The 25237-nt window shown below is 41.3% G+C and overlaps 1 protein-coding gene and 1 pseudogene across 2 annotated transcripts in view; one reads left to right on the top strand and one right to left on the bottom strand.

Moving 5' to 3' along the window:
• LOC102247043 (guanylate-binding protein 6-like) overlaps positions 1–25237 on the top strand; it is a 203135-nt gene that overhangs the window by 162575 nt on the left and 15323 nt on the right. For both annotated transcript variants that reach the window (XM_014537340.1, XM_014537339.1), the window contains exons 14-18: positions 12863–13066; positions 14007–14134; positions 16477–16586; positions 16794–16990; positions 22585–22830. In XM_014537340.1, the coding sequence (XP_014392826.1) occupies positions 12863–13066; positions 14007–14134; positions 16477–16586; positions 16794–16990; positions 22585–22830 (885 nt within the window). The remainder of the gene's footprint in view (positions 1–12862; positions 13067–14006; positions 14135–16476; positions 16587–16793; positions 16991–22584; positions 22831–25237) is intronic.
• On the bottom strand, positions 6207–6614 carry LOC106725616 (annotated as a pseudogene).

Here is a 25237-nt window from a genome sequence, read left to right as displayed (position 1 = left end):
ATCAATAAAATATATTTAAAAAAAAAAACAAAAAACACACACATGCAATTGGCAACAGTGATAGCTTTATGTGTATCACACATGTGTGAGTCAATGCTTATTTTTAAATTGCCAGTGCGCATCATATGTACCAGCTGGTTGGACAGTCGGAGGGATGGTCACTTAGCCTTTCATATATATAGATGGATAGGGGTCCCAGAGTGTGAGAGGGCACTCTGCAAAATTGCTGTTGTACAGGGTGTGGAATGCAAATGCAAGTGTGCAGTAAACAAGATTCCAGGCCGACAGTGCCCCAGCAACAACATAACCCACGGCCAAAGGGGGAATTGCACAGCCCTGCGAGGAATTGGGCTCCCTCCTCTCTGGTTCTGGGGTGTGTCACCCGAGAACCACCGCTGCCAAGTCATGGCACCTTGGCAGCTCCTGAGTTGAGCATCTGCCCCCTGGTGGTCAGTGCGTGTCATATGTACCGGTCGGTCAGACAGTCACTTAGGCTTATATATACATAGATTAACCAAGATAAAAACTGACAGTAGGCCTACTTATAGCAGCCGTACCTTTATCATCTTTTACAGGACTTAGTCCGTTCAGCATTCCATGGGAATCCCTTACAATCCACAAGGGCAGGCCATTATTAAGCATGCCCATTCAACATCAACAAACATACTAGTAAAACAAAAAAGGGGGAATATGGGACTCAAGGACCCAATGAATTATTAACTTGGGGGAGAGGATATACGTGTGTTTCTACCCCCACAGGGCCACTGTGGATTCCAGCTCGTCGGATTAAACTCTCTCTTGGCATGGCACAGTGACTACCAGAACTCCTCCGGCCAGTATAGTATAACTTTTGCTAATAATCTTACTGATAATCGCCCTATTTGCACCACTCACCCCTATGTCTTTGTTATGGGCCCCAATCTACTAATAAGCCATAGTTAACCTTTTCTAGCACAGGTTGGAGAAGGAGCTTATTTGCATCCTGTATTACCACCCAGAATATAACCTCATTGAACATCAGCACTGCTATGGTGCTTAGAAGAGAAGCAGAAATCCTGATCCCTGTTAATCTCACCAGGAAATGGCAAGGCTCATCAGCTATCGAAGTCTTAGAAAGAGCATTGAGCCAATTACAGCCCAAAAGACTTTTAGGAGTGTTCATTGCAGCCATTATCTCAGCTGTTGGTATTCTTACTACTGCCAGCATTGCCGTGGCAGCCCTTTCTGAGTCTGTGAAGACGGCCACATTTGTAGACAATATGGCCTATAATGTAATTAGGGAATTCCCTATACAGCAGCACATAAATAAAAAAATATTAGCTGGACTACAGGCAATAGAGGCAACTATTGAATATCTGGGGGAAAGACAGGATACTATAGCATACAGGCTTAATTGTGATTGGGAGCATAAACACATATGTGTCACCCCTTTAAAATGGAACAGTAGTCACCATCATTGGATTGATGTTAAAAAGCATCTATGGGGAGTCTTTCATGATAACCTTACTGAAGAAGTAAACATGTAGCAAAGGCAAATTAGAGTCCTTACTTGCTATCAATAAACATGAAACACAGCCTAGTGCTTGTACTACAGTAAAGGAGCATTTGGAGTGGATAGATCCCACCACACAGTTTCCTAAAATCAATTGGTACCTGATCTGGCTAACCACTGCTGTCATCATAATTCTCTTTGTTTTTCTTATACTCCACAAAATCAGAACTCTTGCAGTGAACACGCTTCACAGACCCCGACCTTCCAAAGTAGAAAGTTCACAGCCTCCCTCTGTCTTCTGCAGCCAGCAAAACAAAAAGAGGGGAGATGTAGGAAAGCATGGGACTTGGTTAAAATGTCTGTAAGGAGGATTCTCCGAAAGGTTGGGGGTCTCTGAAGGGACCTTGCTGAAGGCAGCAGCTCCTACCTTGACTTTTCTAAACAAGTCTGATCCCCCAGGGGGTTTTGCTAGAATCTCTATGTTTAGTCTTTAAAGACCCGACCTTGTAGAAGCATGTGCTTTCTCACAGATACTTACCCTGCTGATTGTATCTAGAGGTTAATTTGAGTTCAAGCTGTTATAATAAAAAGCAAAGGAGGCAGGCGAACAGGATTGCTTTTACTTCTAAAGTAAAACAGTCCCTTAGCCTCTCTTTCACAGAAACCTGTGTCAGAGTAATCTGTTCATTGGTCACTCAGGGTCTACTTGTCAGCCTTGGCTTAATTGACATCCTATGTAATAATAGACAAACATGGCAATTAACCGTAACTTCGCTATGCTTCCCATTGGCAAATCAGGGTGATATACAAATTAATTGCCAACTAAGATGGTGGTTAACCGCCAACAAAGATGGCGGCTAATTTGCATACTGCAGGCAGGGCTGGACAGCGCCATCCCTCCTGCCCCGCTGCCATCCGGGCCTGCTATTTGCCACACGGGCAGCAGGCGGCCCGTATGGGAACAGACCCAGGGCTGGCAGCAGGACCACAGAGATCGGCCACCGGCCATGCCCACACACGGCCCTCCCGAGGGGATCCCGGGCTGACAGGTGCTAATGCTCCCATCTGCCACCGGCCACGCCCACAAACGGCCCTCAAGCAGGGATCCCTGGCTGACAGGTGCTAATGCACCCATCTGCCACCAGCCACGCCCACACACGGCCCTCCCCGGGGGGAACCCCGGCTGACAGGTACTCATGCACCGATCTGCCACAGGCCACGCCCACAAACGGCCCTCCGCTGGGATCCCAGGCTGGCAAGTGTTAATGCACTGATCTGCCAAAAAGCACACCCAGGATGCCTTTGCCCTGTGCAAACTGTGCAGCCGGGAGAGGGGAGTGGGGCCGCTGGGAGCAGGGCGGGAACTTCCCGGGGTTTGCGTCAGGCAGCCCAGAGCAGAGTGCAAACTATCCCCACTGGTAGCTGCTTGCTCATTCACTTACTCGCTCATTCATTCACTCATTCACTCACTCATTCACTCACTCATTATTCACTCTCTCAGCAAACCCTCTCAGGTCCCTGGCACCAGGCCAGGCACTGAAGTTGAAGCAGGATAAGACAGAGCTATGTCCTCAAGATGTTAGTAATTCAGTAGGGCGAAGCAGGCACATGAACGAGGCAGTTGTACGCACAGATGCACTGTACTGGGTTCTGTGAGGGCTGTAAATAACGCCGCCTTTGTTCTCTTGATAAAATGGGGCCTTGGGAGCCAGGCCGCCCAAGCCTGTAGGCCTGTGCCTAGGCCAGGTGTGGCCGGGGTCCCGGAACATGACAGAGGGTGCAGGTCGGGCTGAGGGGTCTGGCCCCACTCCTCACTCTCACCCCCGAGTGCACAAATTTTTGTGCACCGGGCTGGGCTACTAGTATATATATAACACTGTATGAGTTTAAGCTAAACAGTAAATAGGTTTTAAAATGATCTAATCTAAAGGCTTTCCAGCCAGAAAAACAATCTCTTAGGTTATTTGAGGCCACGGGAAATGGCATTTTGTGGAAACATAATTCATGTTGAAACTGAAAGCAGTGAAGAGCTACTTTAATCATAGGCTTATTTCCAAAAAATCAGCTGCCTTTCTGTAAGAACAATCCTTGAGCCTGGTTTTGACTATCTAAATCCATATCAGAGTGTGTAAAAGTGTTTAGACAAATAAAACACTCACCCCGATGTGCTTTGCACACTCTCTTTGGACACCACATTCTTCCACTGGGGTCCACTTGTATTTCATGGGCAAAAAAATTCATGGAATGTGCAACTGCTGCTTGTTTGGGAACTTGAATAAAACTCCAGAGAGCTGCGGGGAATTAAATTTACACTGTGTGCACCCATTTTCCTATGGTACAATTTACCATAGAGTTTCCAAAACAAAAGTGTCTGGGCACTATTTGCACTTTTAGAGTTGTTCACACACAGCCTTCTTCTTTCTTATAGCAGAATAAATATTGAGATACCATATTATAAAAAGATAAAAGGAAGGTTTATTATTTTAACAATTGACCTCCAATTACCTTTTAAAAATTAGTGTGAGAGAGGAAGGGAGAGGAGAGAGAAAAATTCATGTGAGAAAGAACCATCCCCCCCAAACGCGTTCAAACCTGGGACCAAACCCATGATTCTTCCATGCAGGGACGTTGCTCCAACAAACTGAGCCATACTGGCCAGGACTGGCCTCCAGTTCTTAATAGAGAGGTAAATGAGTGTGTTTTAAAAATTCATTAATGTCTGTTGGAGAAGAGGGGGGAACACAAGGATGCGTCAGCAGAAACCTCAGCAATAAAAAATGGTGCCCAATTGGTTTGTAAGAGAAAGTTTAATTAAAACCACAATGAGATATCACCTCACACCTTTCAGAATGGCTATCACAAAAAAAATCAACAAACTACAAGTGCTGATGAGGATGTGGAAGAAAGGGAACCCTAGTTCACCGCTGGTGGGAATGCAGACTGGTGCAGCCACAATGGGAAACAGTATGGAGTTTCCTCAAAATATTAAAAATGGAACTTTCATTTGACCCAGTGACCCACTCCTGAGAATATGTCCTAAAAACCCCAAAACACCAATCAGAAAGAATATATGCACCCCTATATTCATGGCAGCATTATTTATAATAGCTATGATTTGGAAACAGCCCAATGCCTGTCAGTAGATGAATGGATAGAAAACCAGTGGGACATTTACATTATGAAATACTATGCAGCTGTTTGCTGTTAGTGCCTCAGTTTGATCATTTTACAAGGCCTTGCATCCATCCTGCTATTGCTGTGGGTGTTCATTGCTAAAAAGTTCACAGCTGCTCTTTCCTTTGGAGAATTTCCCTTAGCACCATGGTAGCTGCTCTGCTCAAGATGGATGGCCCCCACATAATGCCTCATGGGGTACAAATGTCTAGAACTTTGCTTCAAGGAGAGACAAACTCTCGTGCTGTTTGTGCTACAGAGATTCCAGTGGATCTGCTTGAATCCATTTTTTCCCTGCAACCATAGCCTCTTTTCATTTCTATTTTCTTGCCCTCTCCCGCTTCCCTTCTATTGAAAGAGCGCCCTCAATAAATCACATGAACACAAACCCATCACCAGGGCTTTGCATCTAGAGAATCTGGCATAAGACAACTAATCCTGCTTTGTGGTTTGGTAAAGGTAAAATCCATGTGAAGTTTCTTAATGTGCCTTACAAAAAAGCATATTCTACTATTGTTGGCTGTACAGTTTTACATTCATTCATTAGGCTAAGTTGATTACCTTGTTTTCAAAATATTTTCTAACTTTAATTGACATTTTTCGTGTGTGTGGTTTTTTTTACTTATTGAGATGTATGAAAATCATTATCATTTTTATGTCTCCTAGTATAGAAATTGAAAATTTTCTCTGTTCTTTAACTGATTACATTATAAATGGCAATATTTAGATTTAAATCTTAAAACCCCAAATTACTCGCCTTAGTCTCCTCAAAACAATTCAAGAACCTTATAATACTTGATCTATATGCAGACTCTTTGAGAATTATATTATGTTAATTTTATCTGCTCTTTTTTAATGCGAGAGTACATTATTATGATTTTTAGATAGTCAACATTTATTGTTTCACATATCACAGTTTTGGATCTGCATTCACTTTTATAGTGCAGACATTATATTTGGGCTATCTTTATTTTTGCCTAAAGTAAAATAGACTAGGCTTATCTATTTGCAATCTTCTCAAGGGAAGGGGTGATGGGGTGTGGGAAGAGATTAACCAAAGATCTTATATGGAAATAGACAATAGGGTGGTGAAGGCCTAAGGTGGGACAGGAACCAGGTGGAGTGGGGGGGGGGGGGGGGAGGAGGACACTGAAATATTCTCAACAATAAAGATTTAAAAAAATGAGACTTGTCTAAGAATTTCCACTAGTCCACCAAGCTGAGCACACTTGGTGCCAAATAAACACACTTTCAACAACAAGGTGGTTGGTCATTTTTTCTGGAGTTAAAATAATAGAACATGCAAAAATTTCATTTCAGTTCAATCAAATCTTATTAACCTCCCTCAGTTTAAGAACTCATTTTAATAATTCTTCCTTTACCAATATTACACTTTTGTGACTTATAGTTATAAAATATATTTTTAAATATACTTAAAAAAATCCTACTGGTTTTTATTTGACACAGAACACAATAGGACTGCAGGAATAGAAAACTGAAAAGGCAAAGCAGAAAAGATCTGGTTCTATCTAACTTACAATTAAGTAACAGGAGGGCAAGTCATTAAATGAATTAACACAGTTGAGCTTGATGGAAGAATATTCTTTGTCTTGTGCCCATACTTTTGGAATTTCCACTCTCTGTTGTCCAGTAGACGCATGTGCCATGTTTTGAGCCCAGAGAGATGTAGTGGAGGTGAAAAGCATGATGACAGACTCCTCACGCATGGGTGCACTCTTCAGAAGAGGCAGATGCCTGGTGAGCCTGCATTCTATGCAAAGATTCACAATGTGGTTCCTGCAGATGGCACAGTTATCAACCACAGTATCCCAGGCCCATAGGGCTACTGCATTCTACCTTTTCACTTTAAAGCACTTCTTGCCAGTGTGCTGTGGGTGCCGCCCAGCATGTCCAGATCCATTGTTGCCATCATGTTAGAAACACACAGTCTGCCCAAAGATACTTTTTCTTGCAATTAATTTCCCACCATGGAGTATGAGCAGAATTACAAGTATGTTACTTGTGGGTCTGGGCAGGGAGCTCATTTGTCACCAGTTATTCTTTTCCATTTACTGTCTAGATAACAGACATGGGTAACTCAACCTTAAACCTTATAGATGTGTACAATGCCTTAGTGGGTAGAGAACAACAGAATGGAAGGAACCTGAAATCTTTGAAAGACCAGTTGAGCTTATAGTGGTGGGGCTGTAATATGCCTTCTAGGCTGTAGCATCAGCCTCTTAAATAATTTTTAAAAATTGAGATACAGTTCATATACCATACAATTCACCTATTTAAAGTGTTTTTTTTTTCATGTGTTAAGATATGTACAACCATCACCACTTAAGTTTAGATAATTTTTATCAACTTGAAAGTGAAACCTAGTACACTTTAGCTTTTACCTCCCTGCTCCCCACACACTCTTCCCCAACCCTAAGCAACCACCTCTATTCTCATGTGTTGGGAGCCATTAGAAATTACATATACATCTTCAGCTTACAACACAATAGGTTTCTGGTCCCCCCAAGCCAGCTCCTGGGAACCAATTAAGCCTTGTGGTTTAACCTGGAGTTAAAAGATAACCTACCCTTACCTAAGTACACAGCTGTTAAATCTCCGCTGACAAGCACACATCTCCGCTGATAAGCACACAGCCATCCGGAGCCTGCTAAATCTCTAGTGACAGGTTACCGCCCATAGACCCCTTTACCCACCCCCCTTCCTCTAGGACGATATAAATTCTACACGCTGTAAAAATAAAGTTGAGGCTTGATCAGAACACTGTCTTGCCTCCATTCTGTCGTGTCCCTTGTTTGTCTCATTCTCCCAGGGTGTCTCTGCGTTCCCCCGTTGTCGTCCGGCGGGTCGGGACACTCATGTCTATGAATTTGGCTATTTTGGGCATTTCATATAAATGGAACACTAAAATACATGATTTTTGTAACGGCTTCCTTCACTTAGCATAATATTTCAAGGCTCATCCATAAAATGGATTTCCAACATGGCTCTGAGCATGCATAGTAACCATCAAAGTCGCCACCTGCCTGTGCAACATTGTCCATGATCCAGGTTCCAGTTGATTTTTCTACTTTATTCTTAGTGAGCCCGCTACACTGGCTACATTGGATTTGGCTGGTATCTAGGATTTACCTCCTACTTTTGTATATTTGATCATTTCCTTCCTTTGCCTTAAAATATCTTTCCTCCAATCCCTCTTTTTTCAAAAGTGAGTCATTCTTTAAGACCCAACAGAAATAAGACTTTTCTCTGAAGCCATCTATAAACCTTCCTAACCCTTCCTAATATAAATAACTGTTGCTTTTGTAGACACAAGCCCTTTTTTTCTACCATCATTTCTTAACACTGATCACTTCTTGCTTTATTTTATATTTACATCCTTCAAGGTTTAGATTATCCAAAAATGAGACCCTTACTTTGTTCATATTTAAATATGCAAAGGCAATGGTCCTCACAATTATGTTACATGTACCAGTGAAATGTACCACTATGTATTGCTGGAAAACAATAGCAGTGCCAAAATTAAAAAATCCCAAATATAGACAAGTTATAAAGACTGATAAACTAATATCACACAATATGATTATGTTACAACCCTGAAAATAAGAAGTCTAGGATATAATCTCATATTAAAAGACAAACATTCCCATGAGAACATAATCGGTATTATTATATCATATATTAAAGAAGGAAATTTCAATTATCAGATTTTTAATTTATGTTATGATATTGTATTCAATGCAACAGCTTTCTTGGAACAGTTTTTCATTTTAGTAATCTACTTATGATAAATCTATAAAAATAAATCTAACATCTAGCTGCTGCTACTTTGTTTTTACTATGTTGTCAAAGAGCCGATTTCAACCAAACATATTGATGAAAGTGGAATTAACATTTATATGTCTTTGAAACCAACTCAGATAATTCTAGGCAGAGAAAAAGAAGCAATGAAACTAACCCAAAATTGTTCTAATAACACAGCTCCTACCTATATCTGTCCAGAAGACAGCAGGTATAACAATAATACTTTGATTACAGTTTTTTTTAATAGTCTGAGTGGAATCCTGTACAATTACATATTTTTTCTGCATTACTATTCTGATGAAAATGCAAATATGGGGAATGAAACTTAATAGACAATAAAACCAGAATACAGATAATACTTTTGGCACTTGTCAACTTTTAAAAACTTGTTGATGGTTATGATTTCTTTGTTCATTTTGAATGTTCACTTTTGAGTTTGTATTTTTATGTTATTTCACTGAAAGAAACACTCAAAATGTAAACTCAGAACCCTTACAATCCCCCACAGAGCCACCACAAAGAAAAACAACACACAACAGTAAGTGGGAGCATATGCTACAAAATACTAGTGATTATCTCTTGATTGGGAAAATAAGAGTTTTATGCACACAGTTATTGATAATGAGGAAGGATAAATTAAAAATAAGAGTTTTCCAAAAAGCCACAAAGGAAAAGGCAGTCTTAGCATAAAATTAAACAACAACAAGAGTAAGAAACACTTTATTGCCTTTCCAAAGCACCTCTGAGAGACAGGCTGCAGACCTGTCAGCCTGCTGTTACTGGCTCACATTCAGCCCTGCAGCTGTGTTCATGTGGGGTCAGGGAACACAAGCCCCATGAGGAGGCGGTGCCAGCCAGGGATTTCTGGGTGTGGGATAAGGAGGTCCTCCTACCCTGGCCCATCACATTCCTTCGTGAGGAGGGGAAAGGGGTGAAACGGCTGCACAACTTCCCAGAAAAGGATGTGTCCTTTCGATTTCGGTTCTTCTCAACCACACTGAAAACTGTTTCACTGTAATATCCGGCTTGATTTTCAGCTTCTAAAGAGAACTGTGAGGACCCCGGGGAGCCAGACACAGAAGGAGCAAGGTGAGAGGAGAGAATTTATCTGCTGTCTGCAGCTTAGGAGACAGGTAAGTTAGCTCAGAGACTTGGATTTCCATGCACATGTTCATTAACTAACATCAACAATAACAAAGCGTGCTCCAGCACAGCACACCTGGCACTGGAGGTGAAGGCTCTTCACTGTCAGCCTTGGAGGCAGCTGGCCGATGGTGGGGGCAGAGGAGGGGTGGCTGGAGGGACTGTAAACTGGAGGCAGCTCAGCCCCTCTGTTTGGATGGAAGGCTGCTGCAGGGCAGGGGACACAGCTTGTTCCTGGGATGGGCTGCTCCCTCTTGGGCACCCTCCCAGGCTGCACAAAGAGTCCTCAAATGTGTGAGAAGGAGGAATGCATCCTACATCACCTGCTTGAAGGGGCTGAAGTCCTTTCTGTGACTGAGGAACCAAACCTGTCCTTTCTTAAGAAGCGCTGGTTGCAGTCACTTCCTTCATCTTCCCCCTCCGCATCTCACACATTTCCTGGATGTCTGTGGGACAGTGAAAAAACAGAGAGATTATCCTTACCCTGCAATTTAAATATTAAAACATTCTTTATTGTATGAACTGTATTTAGTATTCCAAAGATTCTATAAAGTGGTATTTAGATGAAATACTTCATTCTCATATATTTTAATCAACTATTAAAAATACTATAAAGTCTAAGCTGCGTTTTTATTCTGCAGTTTCCAAATGCTTAGACCCTACCAAAAAATTACATCAATGATTGTTTTTAGGTTCAGTTGTTTTGCTGAGTCCTCTGTAAGAATGAAAACAAAATTCCTCTGCTTCTTTTTAAAAAAAAAAAAAAAAAACTTCTGTAAAGTAGCAACAGAAAAGTGGGAGGAGGAGAGGGAGCAAGGAGGAGTGAGAAGGACCTGGGAGTTGTTCTGTGACACACTGACCTGAGGAGCTGTGGGACAGAAGTTGGAATTCTACTTTCTTTTGCAAGCAACTTGGTCCTGAGCTTAAGCCTCTCAATTTCTGATTCAAAAAAACTGAGGAATGGAGAGGTAGGGACACCTGTATCCTGGTAGCCTGGACTGCAGGGCTCAGTTGCTGGCTTTAGTTTCCTCATTAGGAGCAGTGGTAGTTGTGAGGTGACAGCCTAGTAGGACTTCACATAACCAGACAGCAGCAAGTATAGCAGACAATGTGGGTGCATGGAGAGCTGAGAGATTAGGGTCTTCTCCTGGCTGCTTAATGGGATGGGGTGGGGCATGGAGGCAGCTTCTTCATGCATGAGCTCAGTGTTCCTCATTGTAATGTGCACTAGGTTGGACTTGTGGTCCTATTCTAATTCCACATTAGATTCACTGCTTACACAAAATTTTAAATTTAATTTTTTTAAATTTAATTTTTTTCTCAAGAGCAGACTTGGCTCAGAGAGCTCTAGTTTGCCTTTATTTATTGAATGGAAAAAGAGAAAGAGGAAGAAAAGAAAGATTGAAAGAGAGAAAGAAAGAAAAAAACGAAAGGAAGGAAGGAAGAGAAAGAAAGAAAGAAAGAAAGAAAGAAAGAAAGAAAGAAAGAAAGAAAGGAAGAAAGGAAGGAAGGAAGGAAGGAAGGAAGGAAGGAAGGAAGGAAGGAAGGAAGGAAGGAAGGAAGAAAGAAAGAAAGAAAGAAAGAAAGAAAGAAAGAATGAAAGAAAGAAAGGAAAGAAAGAAAGAAAGAAAGAAAGAAAGAAAGAAAGAAAGAAAGAAAGAGAGCTAAACACAGATGTGCTGCCTTATGATTGTGGCCTCACCCCCAGCTCCCAGTCTAAAAGTTGGGAAAGGAGCAGTGTGTCTCATTACAAGGCTATAATTCACTGCTCAGGCTCAAACTTGCTTAGGACACTGCCTGGCTCAGCTTCATTCTTGGTATGGTCTGAAAATTAGGACGGACCAGCACAGCCCTTCCTGGGATATAAGAAGTACTTTCTCCACCCTAACAAAGTCCTAGGTCAGACATGTCCAGGAAATGCACAGCCACTTGATATTTTCACACGGATATTTTTAACAGGACTTGGAGAATGCAGAATTTGTGAGGTCTTCTTGATATTCTTTATTGACTGTTTTATTAATATATGCTTTTTATTAGCTTATAATATCTGTCTACTTTTAAATTTTGATGCACACTTCATTTTGAAAAACAAAATAAATATCACATGACTCAGTTTCTCTGAATAGGGGATGACTGTTAAACTTTGTGGTCAAAAGGATTTTGAAGACTTCTAAAAAAGGAGAAAAATCAAAAGCTGTTTCTCTTCTGGAACCCCAAACTCCTTCAGTCTCTTCAGTATCATAAATGGAGCCACAGATATTACATTTTATTGGTCTGTCACTTGTCAAACCAACTTGTCCACCTAAAACCTCAGACTGTGATGAATACTAGTCATACTCATCACTAGTTCTACAGCTGTTCTCAACAACTAGGATTACAAGACGGTGAGATGCATTGTCACAGTCTTGTATTTCCTTGCAGCTACTAGGGTTCAGGAATCTGGAGAAGGGCTGTACATAAATGAGTGAAGAGACTAGAGAAGAAATAAGAATTTGGAAGGTATTTTGGGGAAAGCCAGCTGGAAACTTAGTTCTAGTGACTAAGCTCTCAGAATCTCCAGACCCAGGCTTTTTACTCCCACATTTTCCCTGTAGCAAAGTAGATATACATATCAAAGGTAAGGTTTGGTAAACAGTAAAGGATTATCAGGTTAGGGGAAATGCATACAACTGTTCAGCAGGAGGTAATAACATGCAGATTTTCAGCCCTGCTGAAGCCCCAAGTTCCATTAGCCCTCTGTTGAACTTCTTGCATAATTAAGACCTGCTGGAATTAGCCTCCAGCAATGCATGAAACCTGTGGCTTAAAATTTCTTGGCTGTGTCCTCAGGTTGCTCTGGTCCCAGGCAGGTCCTTCCTCAGCATCCTTTTAGCAGCTGGTTAAACCTTAAGTTTGGGGAGAGGATGTTCACATGAGGTGATGGATTTGCTTCTCAGTGGTGACCCTGGCATAGGGTAGAGCCACTCAACTGCATTACAAGATGTGACTGCCTAGTGCAGCAATAATATTCAATCTGAGATCCTCACAGCATTGGAACACGTTGGCCCTTCCAGAGATTCACTGTAAGTATAGAACCAAAAACAGATGAATTTTTCACTGTAGGGCTTGGCCTATGCTACTGTGCCAGAAGGAAAGTAGAACACACACACTGTCTTAAGATGACGGGTGCTTTGCATGACTCTGCTTCAGAGAATAGCATTGTAAGCTTATTTCCACTGGGATTTCTTCTAGGTTGGCAGGTTGCCATGGCATCTAGACCCAACATGACGGCCCCCATTTGCCTGGTGGAAAACAACAATGAGCAGCTGTCAGTGAATCAGAAAGCTCTAGAGATTCTTGGCCAGATTTCTCAGCCAGTGGTGGTCGTGGCCATTGTAGGACTGTATCGTACAGGCAAATCCTACTTGATGAATCGGCTTGCAGGACAGAATCACGGTGAGTGGTGTCTCAGGCAGAGGACAATTCTTTGACTCTTGCTATATCAGAGTTTCTTAGTTTTTTTCACTAGTCACATAAAGAAAGAATGAAATGCCTTTCAACAAACCAATCTATTATTTCTAATTTTTACTAATAAATTACTACCTTAATGGTATTATCTTAGGTCGAGGCCAATTGTTTTTACTCTAACTATATGACAGCTTATTAGTTTTCTTCCCTGGTTACATGAAGTGAGAACTACACTCCTCTCAACAAAACAAACTTATAAGTTTAATTATCCTCAGTAAATTATTACTTTAAAATATTCAATTACCATATTCAGGTTTTACTCTTGTTAAGGAAAACCCCTCCTAGTAATGCATAGTCTATACTCCTTCTTTTACCTGTGCCAACACTGGGGTCTTGAAATTGTGCCTCCTCTCTTGCTCATAACATGTTTTGCTCTCTCTATAGAATTTTGTTTTTCCCATGAATGTATAAAGATGTTTTCATATCTATCACCACGTTTAAAGATTTTTGTGAGTTCACATCCCATTGTTGTTAACAACCTCTCCCACACCATTTGTCATTTTTATCATTTTGATTGGAAAAATACTATCTGAATTTCTTTTTCTTTAGATGTCTCTCTTCTATCCACTTCTATTCGGCCTTTACTGGACCATTTTTAAAATACTCTTATTATGGTATTCATGACCTTTATTATGTCTGATTCATGGATTCACCTCCATTTTGAGCTCTTGCTGGGTATCATTTTCACAGTTAACATTCATCTCCTCCTTCAAATAGATAACACACAAAGTAAAGCATTCTTACAGAACAGAGAATGCACCATCTTATATTCTGGGATAATTCCATTCCAAAAAGTCTGATTTTGTAGCCCCTTGGCTGCTTAGATTGTCTGTTGTCACTGTGAGCTGGGTCTCCCCTTCCTTTATAGGTTTCCCTCTGGGCTCTACGGTGCAGTCTGAAACCAAGGGCATCTGGATGTGGTGTGTCCCTCACCCCTGTAAGCCTGATTGCTCTCTGGTCCTTCTGGACACTGAGGGCCTGGGCGATGTGGAAAAGGTAAGGCAGAGGGTCACAGATAAGTTGTTTTCAACCTGGATAGTCTCATAATGAACTCTTTAATTCAACTGCTTGATCTATTTGTGAAATCTAGAAATCTATATATCAGGCAAATTCTTGGTTGTTTGACTTTTATTTCTAGGTATGGTGTCATGGTACATTGAGTAAATTTTCTTTTATTTCTAGGCACTCGTGAATAATTTGATTCAATTTAATAAACAATTGCTGAGCACCATATTCCCCATCTCTAAGTTAGTACTGTAGATACTAGTGACCCATGTAAAAGCCCTGCCCTCAAAAAGTTTGCAGTCCTCTGGTGAAGTTCACCAAGTACTCACCAAGCATTCTGGAAGACTTTGAGACAACTCGGAATGAAATGGTTCTATAAAAGCATGTGGTTGTCCTACAACATTTTAAGATGGGTTTCTGATACTTTAGTTTTCTACTAAAGGGTAAAATGAAATATTTCCCCTTTTCTGCTTTAGTTTGAGACTTATTTAGAACTAGTACCTAAATTTCTATAACTTTCTATTTCTACCCAAAGAATACTTAAAATTTTGTGTTTACTTTTATACTAGAGGCCCGGTGCATGAAAATTCATGCACTCGGGTGGTCTCTCAGCCTGGCCTGCACCTTTTCCCAGTCAAGGACCCCACAGGGGGGATGTCCACCTGCCAGCTTAGGTCCACTCCCTGGGGATGGAGCCTAAGCTGGCAGTCAGACATTGCTCTGGCAGCCCGGGAGCCCTTGACGGATGTCCAATTGCGGCTTAGGCCCTCTCACCTGCGGCCACCTCTGCAGATGGCGTGGCGCCAGGACTGGACTAGCCTGCACCACCGCCTCTCCCGCTGCCTCTGTGGAAGCGGGGGGTGGGGGGGTGCCAGTACCGCCATGGCTGGCCTGGGGGCACAGGCTCCTGGCCCTGCCCCCCACTCACTGGTTGTTCCGCAGGTTGTTCTGGAAGGTCATTTCAGTGTCCAGTATAATTAGCAGATTAGCTCTTTATTATAAAGGATATCAAATAGTTTTGCTGACTAAATAACCTATTGTGTGTCATAAGTGCCATTTCTTATTATAATCATTTTTTAAATTGGGCTTTGGAATGTAAATCAGCAAATCAGCATTTCATTCCAAAATTTTCTAGGTATTTTCCACTTTTGATCTGGGGAACAACTTTAGACAGTGTTTATAATAAAACAAAATTCTGTGTTGTGCCGGTATTTAGACCCGCTGTATTTTATACAAACAAATTAACCCCTCCATTAAGGTCTTTCATCTGGTTGCACTAGGCTCACTATCCAGCTTTAACTTCTTGACCTACCCTCTGTTCCAGTCAGATCAAATAACTCTACTTTTATTAAAAAGACTTCTGTGTGCGGCCATGTCTACTTTTGCTTCTGTGGGTCTTCCCACCTGCAGGATACCTTCATTTATTCAAATTCACAACCTGTTAAGTTTTAATTTTCAATCAAGATGCTGAGGAAGTCTTCATGTTATATAAAATCTTTCAACTTTCAGCACTCTGGTCTTCCATGCTAGACTTGTAAATTTTAATTTAATACTTCTTAAATTTATATTTATTATTGAAAGTATTACATATTTTTTCCTTCTTCCCCTCCTATATACCACCTCTTCCTCATACCTATCCCCTCAGCAGGCCTTCAGCATGCTATTGTCAGTGTCCATGTTTTGTGCATATATGCATCCAAGTTCTTTTGTTGATATCTTCCCTCCCACCATTCATTTACTACTATAGCTAAAGTTTTCAATGCTTATATATGTTATATTGATGTCAGCATCATATAGATATTATTCTTGTTATATTCCTTGCTATAGATGTTTGTCATGCTTTGAAGTAGTCATCATGAAAGTAATATTTGTCATTTTAAACTGCTTTTTATTTTTAACAACAGTAGAAATATTCAGTAGCTTCCCATAAACATTTCTTGAATATATCCCCAGTTATGTTAACTATGGAATATTTTATATAGTCCATGACCAACAAATATATGTAGAATAAATATGTGCTAATACCATTCATTGAACCTAATAGCACACCAGGTGCTGCACTAAATTACTTTATATGTTATTTTATTTCATCCAATTCATTAAAAAGAAAACCCTGTGATGACAAAATCCTTTTATATATGAAAGAATCATAGTCACAAGAAATGTCTTTATAATTGTTAAAGTTAATATGTATATTTATGCCCATCTTCAAACTTACTTGTTTGCATGGTGAGTAAGTTACCTGAAATAAAATGAATGACTGTTAGACTTAGTGTCTGAATGAATTTCTATATGGGTAAACCCCTAAATGTCTTGCCCTAATGTACTTCTAGGGCGACACTAAGAATGACTCGTGGATCTTTGCCCTGGCCGTGCTTCTGTGTAGCAGCTTTGTCTACAACAGCCTGAGCACCATCAACCACCAAGCCCTGGAGCAGCTGCAGTATCCTTCCAGGAACCCAACTTCCATGTGTCATGGCTTCAATGGGAATGGAGATCCAGTCAGTTTCTCCTTCCCTCTCACTTACTTGCCTTTGGTAGACCAAAAGGAACCAGAGTAAAAGAGAGTGTTTGTAATATATATATTTTTTTAATCAGAGAAATGTGGGAATTATGAGTAGAAACTTTATTTTCCTTAGCCAGGTACTAGTTATGTGGCAGAGCTGACAGAACTCATCAGGGCAAAGTCCTCCCCTACACCAGATGGAGTAGAAGATTCATCAGAGTTTGTGAGTTTCTTTCCAGACTTTATCTGGGCCGTACGGGATTTCTCCCTGGAGCTGGAGTTAAATGGACACCCTATCACAGAAGATGAGTACCTGGAGAATGCCTTGAAGCTGGTTCCAGGTAACAGAGCATGGCTGGGCAGTGGATGGTCCAAAACAGATGGGAGCTACTAAACATCATGATTGGAATTGCGTTTCTACTTTAGACAAGAAGTCTGCAGAAATGGTGGCTGGGAATAGGTTGAAAAGCTTTATGGACTGGAGTTTAAGTTCACTTAAGAAAAGTAGAGCCTAAAGTAGAGTAAAACTATTCATAACCCATTTGTTCTTTACACTTGTCATTTAGAATCCAATTGTAACGTTGAATACAGTGGTGGTAAAACCTTCTAAAGACCAGACACTTATATTTATTACTTTTAGTTTCTGCTTTTCCGTGATGAGGAAAACAGCTGATCAGATACTTGGTAGGCATAAAATTATAATGAAAAGCCTATCTAATGAAAAAATATCTCTTATGTAATTAGACATAATTCATCTAAAATGGGCATATAACTTTTTAATGTCTTTATACATATGTAATCTATAAAAATGACTTTATGTTCTAATAAGCCTGAAGAAGTATATTTTGTCTTTTCAATCTATCTATTTGTGTAATTTTTGATAATTATCAGAATATAATTATAATTTATATATCAGATTTTTTATTTTAAAAATAATTTATTTTTCAATTGTAGTTTATAACCCCCTTCAGGGTGGGGGTCCCCACTGGGGTGCCTGGCCAGCCTGGATGAGGGGATGATGGCTGTTTGCAGCTGGTCACACCCCCTTCAGGGTGGGGGTCCCCACTGGGGTGCCTGGCCAGCCTGGATGAGGGGATGATGGCTGTTTGCAGCTGGTCACACCCCCTTCAGGGTGGGGGTCCCCACTGGGGTGCCTGGCCAGCCTGGATGAGGGGATGATGGCTGTTTGCAGCTGGTCACACCCCCTTCAGGGTGGGGGTCCCCACTGGGGTGCCTGGCCAGCCTGGATGAGGGGATGATGGCTGTTTGCAGCTGGTCACACCCCCTTCAGGGTGGGGGTCCCCACTGGGGTGCCTGGCCAGCCTGGATGAGGGGATGATGGCTGTTTGCAGCTGGTCACACACCCTTCAGGGTGGGGGTCCCCACTGGGGTGCCTGGCCAGCCTGGATGAGGGGATGATGGCTGTTTGCAGCTGGTCACACACCCTTCAGGGTGGGGGTCCCCACTGGGGTGCCTGGCCAGCCTGGATGAGGGGATGATGGCTGTTTGCAGCTGGTCACACACCCTTCAGGGTGGGGGTCCCCACTGGGGTGCCTGGCCAGCCTGGATGAGGGGATGATGGCTGTTTGCAGCTGGTCACACACCCTTCAGGGTGGGGGTCCCCACTGGGGTGCCTGGCCAGCCTGGATGAGGGGATGATGGCTGTTTGCAGCTGGTCACACACCCTTCAGGGTGGGGGTCCCCACTGGGGTGCCTGGCCAGCCTGGATGAGGGGATGATGGCTGTTTGCAGCTGGTCACACACCCTTCAGGGTGGGGGTCCCCACTGGGGTGCCTGGCCAGCCTGGATGAGGGGATGATGGCTGTTTGCAGCTGGTCACACACCCTTCAGGGTGGGGGTCCCCACTGGGGTGCCTGGCCAGCCTGGATGAGGGGATGATGGCTGTTTGCAGCTGGTCACACACCCTTCAGGGTGGGGGTCCCCACTGGGGTGCCTGGCCAGTCTGGGTGAGGGGCTGAGGGCTGCTTTCAGGCTGGCGGTTGTTGACTGAAGCTTCCAACCGCTCCTTTTTTTTCTCTTTTTTTTTATTTTATTCTGGGCCAGCTTTAGCTCTGGCTCTAGCTCTGAGGCTTCGTATCTGGTTTGTTTGCCATTCTATAATCGAAACAATGTATAACTTCAGCTCTGAGATCCCGGCAGGTTGAAAGCTGGTTTCTAGGGTTTTGTTTAGCTTCTTATTTACAACATAGTACATAGTTGCTTAGATTTGCAACTCAGTGGCCGGCAAGTGAGGCGGGGAACGTTGGAGTCTGCAGTCACTGAAGCAAGGAAGCCTCATGTTCGCTTCCAGCTGCCTGGCTGCCGGCCGCCATCTTGGCTGACAGTTAATTTGCATAAGGATATGCTGATTAGCCAATGGGAAGGGTAGCGGTCGTACGCCAATTACCATGTTTCTCTTTTATTAGTGTAGATCATTTTGTATTATTTTCAAATAGATAGCATAGTGGTTAGATAACGCATACTTTACAACTAGATCCCTACTATATTTCAAGTAGTCACCTGGCACCATGCATAGTTATTACAATATTATGAACTACTAGACACCTGGTGCACAAAATTCATGCACTGAGACGGGGGTGTCCCTCAGCCCAGCTGCACACTCTCCAATATGGAACCCCTCAGGGGATGTCTGACTATTGGTTTAGGCCTGATCCCTGTTGGCCCAATCCCATTTGCCTGCCTGCCTGATTGACCCTAACTACTTCTGCCTGCCAGCCCGATTACCCCCTAACCACAGGCTGATTGATGCCTAACTGCTCCCCTGCCAGCCCAATCACCACCAACTGCCCTCCCCTTGCAGCCCGGTCACCCCTAACTGCTTTCCCCTGCTGGCCTGGTCACCCCAAACTTTCCTCCCTCCTTTGCAGGCATGGTTGCCCCCAACTGCCCTCCCCTGCCAGCCTGGTCTCCCTTAACTGTCTTCTCCTGCTGGCCTGATCACCCACAACTGCCCTCCCCTGCTGGCCATCTTGTGGCGACCATCTTTTGACCACATGGGGCAGCCATCTTTGACCACATGGGGGCAGCCATCATGTTGCAAGGGTGTGATGGTCAATTTGCATATTACTTCCTTATTCTATAGGATATTCCGTATGCTGTATTTTACATCCCCATGACTATTTTGTAACTACCAACTTGTATTGGTTAATCCCTTCACCTTTTTCACACAGTGGTCCCCCCTCCCCTCCTCCTGTGCTCCTCTCTTCATGCAGCCATCAGGTTTTTCTCTGTATCTATTAATCTATTTTAATTTTGTTTGTTTATTTTGTTCTTTAGAATCACATATAGGTGAAATCATTAGATATGTGTCTTTCTCTGTCAAACTTATTTCAGTGAGCATAGTACTCTCTAGATTCATCCATGCTGTCTCAAAAGGTACAATTTCATTCTTTTTTATGATCAAGTAGTATTCCATTGTGTATATATACTACCTATTCTTTATCTACTTGTCTGTTTTGGGGCACTTAGGTTACTTCCATATCTTGGCTATTGTAAATAATGCTGCAATGAATATAGGAGTCATGTATTCTTTTGAATTAGTGTTTTGGATTTCTTCAGATATATAACCAGAAGTGAAGTCACTGGGCCATAAGGTAGTTCTATTTTTAATTCTTTTGAGAAACCTCCATTCTTTTTTCTATAGTAACTGTACAAATATGCATACCCACCAACAGTGCCAACACTTATTCTTTGTTGATTTATTGATGAGAGCCACTCAGACAGGCATGAGGTGATATCTCATTGTGGTTTTAACTCGCATTTCTCTGATGATTAGCAACGTTGAACATCTTTTCATACCTGTATTGGCCACCTGTATGTCCTCTTTGGAGAAATATTTATTCAGGTCCTCAGCTCACTTTTAAATCAGATTGTTTGTTCCTATGATGAATAGTATAAGTACTTTATAAATTTTGGATATTTACCCCTTATCAGATATGTCATTGGAGAATATATTCACCCATTCAGGGGGTTGTTTGTTTGTTGATGGCTTCCTTTGCTGTGCAAAAACTATTTAGTTTGCTGTAGTCCCATTTGTTTATTTATTTTGTTTCCCTTACCAGAGGAGAAATATGAAAAGAAATACATTGCTAAGAAAAATATCTGAGGTTTTACTTTCTTTGTTTTCTTATAGTAATTTTGAGACTTACATTTAAGCCTTTAATCCATTTTAAGCTTATTCTTGTATATGGTTTAAGAAGGTCATGTAGTTTCATTTTTGTGTGTGTATTTGTCCAATTTTCCCCACACCATGTATTGAAAAAACTGTCTTTACCCCATTGTATGTTGTTTTGCCTCCTTTGTCATCTATTAATTGATCATATTTGTGTGGGTTTATTTCTGGACTCTGTTGAGTTCCATTGATCTATATGTCTGTTTTTATTCAGCACTATGCTGTTTTGATAACCGTAGCATAGTTCATAGTTTGATATCAGGTAGCATGATACCTCCAACTTTGTCCTTCTTTCTCAGTATTTCTGTGTCAATTCAGGGTCTTTTATGGTTTCATATACATTTTTGGATTATTTATTGTAGTGATGTGAAAAACACCATTGGTATTTTGAGAGGGATTATGTTCAATATATAGATTGCTTTGGGAATTATAGACATTTTAATTATGTTAAATCTTTATTTCTGTATCATAGCTTTTTTCCATTTCCACATATTTACCCATCTATAATTTCTTTTTTTAAAAATATATTTTATTGATTTTTTACAGAGAAGGGAGAGAGGAGATAGATAATTAGAAACATTGATGAGAGAGAAACATTGATCAGCGGCCTCCTGCACACCCCCTACTGAGGATGTGCCCACAACCAAGGTACATGCCTTTGACCGGAATTGAACCCGGGACCCCTCAGTTCGCAGGCCGACGCTCTATCCACTGAGCCAAACTGATCAGGGCTACCCATGCTATAATTTCAAAATAATGAAAATATATGAATGGGTTATATTTACATGGGCATGTAGGTATCTGATGAAACCTTGAAAGGAATATCATTTCTGATTTATACACTCTTGATTTCATGTTTCTATTCATGCTTTCTCAAAAACAATGAGAAATAGGCTACACAGCAAAACTATAAGATTAAATATAGTTCTTTACCGTAAAGAATTTAGAGACTAATGGTGATATCTTAAAATTCCATTTTAGCCCTAACCGGTTTGGCTCAGTGGATAGAGCATTGGCCTGCGGACTGAAAGGTCCCAGGTTTGATTCCGGTCAAGGGCATGTACCTTGGTTGCGGGCACATCCCCAGTAGGAGGTGTGCAGGAGGCAGCTGATCGATGTTTCTCTCTCATTGATGTTTCTAACTCTCTATCCCTCTCCCTTCGTCTCTGTAAAAAATCAATAAAATATATTTTAAAAAATTACATTTTAGCTACATTTACTCTTCACTCTTCAGAGGTTTTTATTTTTTTAAGAGCTAATGCTGTACACTTCATTTTTAGCATCTAAACAGTTTCCCTTAAATAATCTGCTGTTATTTCTAACATTGCTTCATTAAGTCTTGTTTGGGCTCTTCATTTTGATCCATAGTTTCATTTCCCCATGTGATCAAGTAGACCAAAAACGTACATTTGACCCATGTTTTTGTTATTCATACAGTAAGCAATATAGACAATACACACAATACTCTACCATTTTTAGGTCTGATAGTTGCAACAGGTTATTGTTGTTGTTTTTTAACTATGTTGATCTCTTCAAAAAATTTTCCCTGGAGTTGTATCATGGTAAATTTTATGTTAAAGAAGAATTTGGATGTCCATGCTAGAGGAGTTATAAACAGAAGTTATACAGAGAGAATACAGCAAAGATACAAAAATCCCTGTCATAAAAATCTTTAGGTCCCTTGTCCTTAGACTGCTTCTATTGTAATACCTGTTTTTGTTTTTGTTTGTTTTAATCTTTCAGGCATGAATCACAAAGCTCAAATATCCAATTTCCGAAGAGAGTGCATCCGGAATTTCTTTCCAAGACGGAAATGTTTTGTCTTTGACCGGCCAACAAATGACAAAAAACTCCTAGCCAATATTGAGAAGGTTGAGGAAAAACAATTGGATCCTTACTTCAAGGAAGAAACAAAGAATTTCTGTTCTTACATCTTCACCCAGGCCAGGACCAAGACCCTCAGAGAGGGAATCATGGTCACTGGGAAACGTGAGTCTCCATTTCACATTTTGTGGGACCTAATATTTTTTGAATATATTATAGGATGTGTTCTCCAGGATTTCTTTTTGATTCTATATAGAATTATGAGTCATTGATGTTCATACTCCATGATGACAAGTGTATATTTATCACACTTTTAGGTGTTTACAAATTCCTCTCCAAAATTACAGCCTTTATCATCAAAATCTACAGTATCCATACATATAACAAAATCTTCTAATCTTAATGAATCACTAACTGGGGTTAAAAAACAGAATATATATTTTCTCACTTGAAGTTCTTTATAATGAACTAGTTGTCCAGTACACAAAATTTGTGCACATTAAAAGGGAATTAATTAGAGGAAATATTTTAATATTGCTATTTGCCCTTTATAATAGAAGTGTCAGAGATGAAAGAAAATTAGTAAAATGTATATGAAAATCTTCCTCTTGTTAGAGTCTGGGGTGCACTGCGGGACCCAGAGTCAAGTCCCCGCCCAACCGCGCATACCTCAGACCTGGCTGGCCCCACCCCCATTGGGCAAGATCCAGACCCGTCAAGCCCTGCCAGGCAGGGGGCGCAGCTTTAGGTCTCCCAGCTTGGTGCCAGGGTGGTGGCGCAGCCTGAGGTCCCCTGGCATGGCATGGGGCAGGGGGCATGGACTGAGGTCCCCCATCAAGTGCCACCAGGCGGGGGTGCAGCCTCAGGTCTCCTGCCCCAGCCCTGCACCATGCAGCCTCAGGTCCCTGCTGATTGCTTGTTAAGGCTTGTTACGGGAACTCGGCCTCCGCTGTGGGCGCAGCCATCTTGACCATTACAGCATGACAGTCAATTTGCATATTCCCTCTTTATTAGATGAGAGTTGCAAGAGGTATACAGAGGATATTTTGGGTGTTTAGACCAATTTAATAATGCACATTAGCCCATAAAGCTCTGAAAATTTATGGGAATCTTGAGAATTCAGAAAAAAATAGGATCACATTTACCCTGCCTCATCTGTCTACAATTTGCTGCTAAGATTTTCAATGGGAAATTATGTTTTTTCCAGATATCCTTTAGTATGTTAGATAAAGGTTAATATTGAATTATGTTAGCCTTGTGGTCTGAAGAAACATACAAATTAAAAGTCAATGGGACAATAGTGTTACTAGAGGAAATATGTTCTTTTGTGGTGTTGTGTGAAAGGAATTTCAGGGACCCTGATGTAGGAGGAGTTTTACGCGATAGTGGCAAGGTTTATTAAAGTGAAAAGCAAAGTACACTCTCAGGGAGACAGAGAGCTGGCAGGCTAGTGGGCAGATACTGCCCTGGGGTATTTGTGAACCTTCCCCATTTTTATTTTTGGGTTTGGGTAAGGGCAGGCTTTCTTTACAACTATCCAATCTCTTTCCTGTCTTCTTCAGGGCTTGTGCCCTTCCCCCACACAATCTTTTCCCAGATTTTCCCAGGTTTGTGCCCTCCCTCACTTATGGTCCGCATTTTGGCTCTTTTTGCACATGCTTCTTAGTTCCGCTTGGTTATTTGGCTCTTACTTCACAGGTACTTAGTATAGAAATTTTACCCCTGCGCCATTTTTCTCCCATCCTGGTTAGTTGGGTGGACTCCCCAGCGTGACTGTAAGGCTGTTTTTTCCTACTTAATCAGGCTTTATCAGACTCTGATTTCATTAGCTCCCTGGTCTCTTGTTAATATCCAACTAACCTTGTACTCCAATAATAGTAGAAGGAAGTGGTGTGTTTGTGTGTATGTGTGTGTGTATGCATATATGTGTATTTGTGTGTGAGAGAAAGAGACAGAAAGGCAGAAAGAGACATTTAGAAATGTAATCTTACATAGGTCAAGGGCATGTACCTTGGTTGCGGGCACATCCCCAGTAGGAGGTGTGCAGGAGGCAGCTGATCGATGTTTCTCTCTCATTGATGTTTCTAACTCTCTATCCCTCTCCCTTCGTCTCTGTAAAAAATCAATAAAATATATTTTAAAAAATTACATTTTAGCTACATTTACTCTTCACTCTTCAGAGGTTTTTATTTTTTTAAGAGCTAATGCTGTACACTTCATTTTTAGCATCTAAACAGTTTCCCTTAAATAATCTGCTGTTATTTCTAACATTGCTTCATTAAGTCTTGTTTGGGCTCTTCATTTTGATCCATAGTTTCATTTCCCCATGTGATCAAGTAGACCAAAAACGTACATTTGACCCATGTTTTTGTTATTCATACAGTAAGCAATATAGACAATACACACAATACTCTACCATTTTTAGGTCTGATAGTTGCAACAGGTTATTGTTGTTGTTTTTTAACTATGTTGATCTCTTCAAAAAATTTTCCCTGGAGTTGTATCATGGTAAATTTTATGTTAAAGAAGAATTTGGATGTCCATGCTAGAGGAGTTATAAACAGAAGTTATA

The sequence above is a fragment of the Myotis brandtii genome, unplaced genomic scaffold (genome assembly GCF_000412655.1).
Source record: "Myotis brandtii unplaced genomic scaffold, ASM41265v1 scaffold177, whole genome shotgun sequence".
Classification (NCBI taxonomy): Eukaryota; Metazoa; Chordata; class Mammalia; order Chiroptera; family Vespertilionidae; genus Myotis; species Myotis brandtii.
This window is presented reverse-complemented; position numbering and strand designations above follow the sequence as displayed.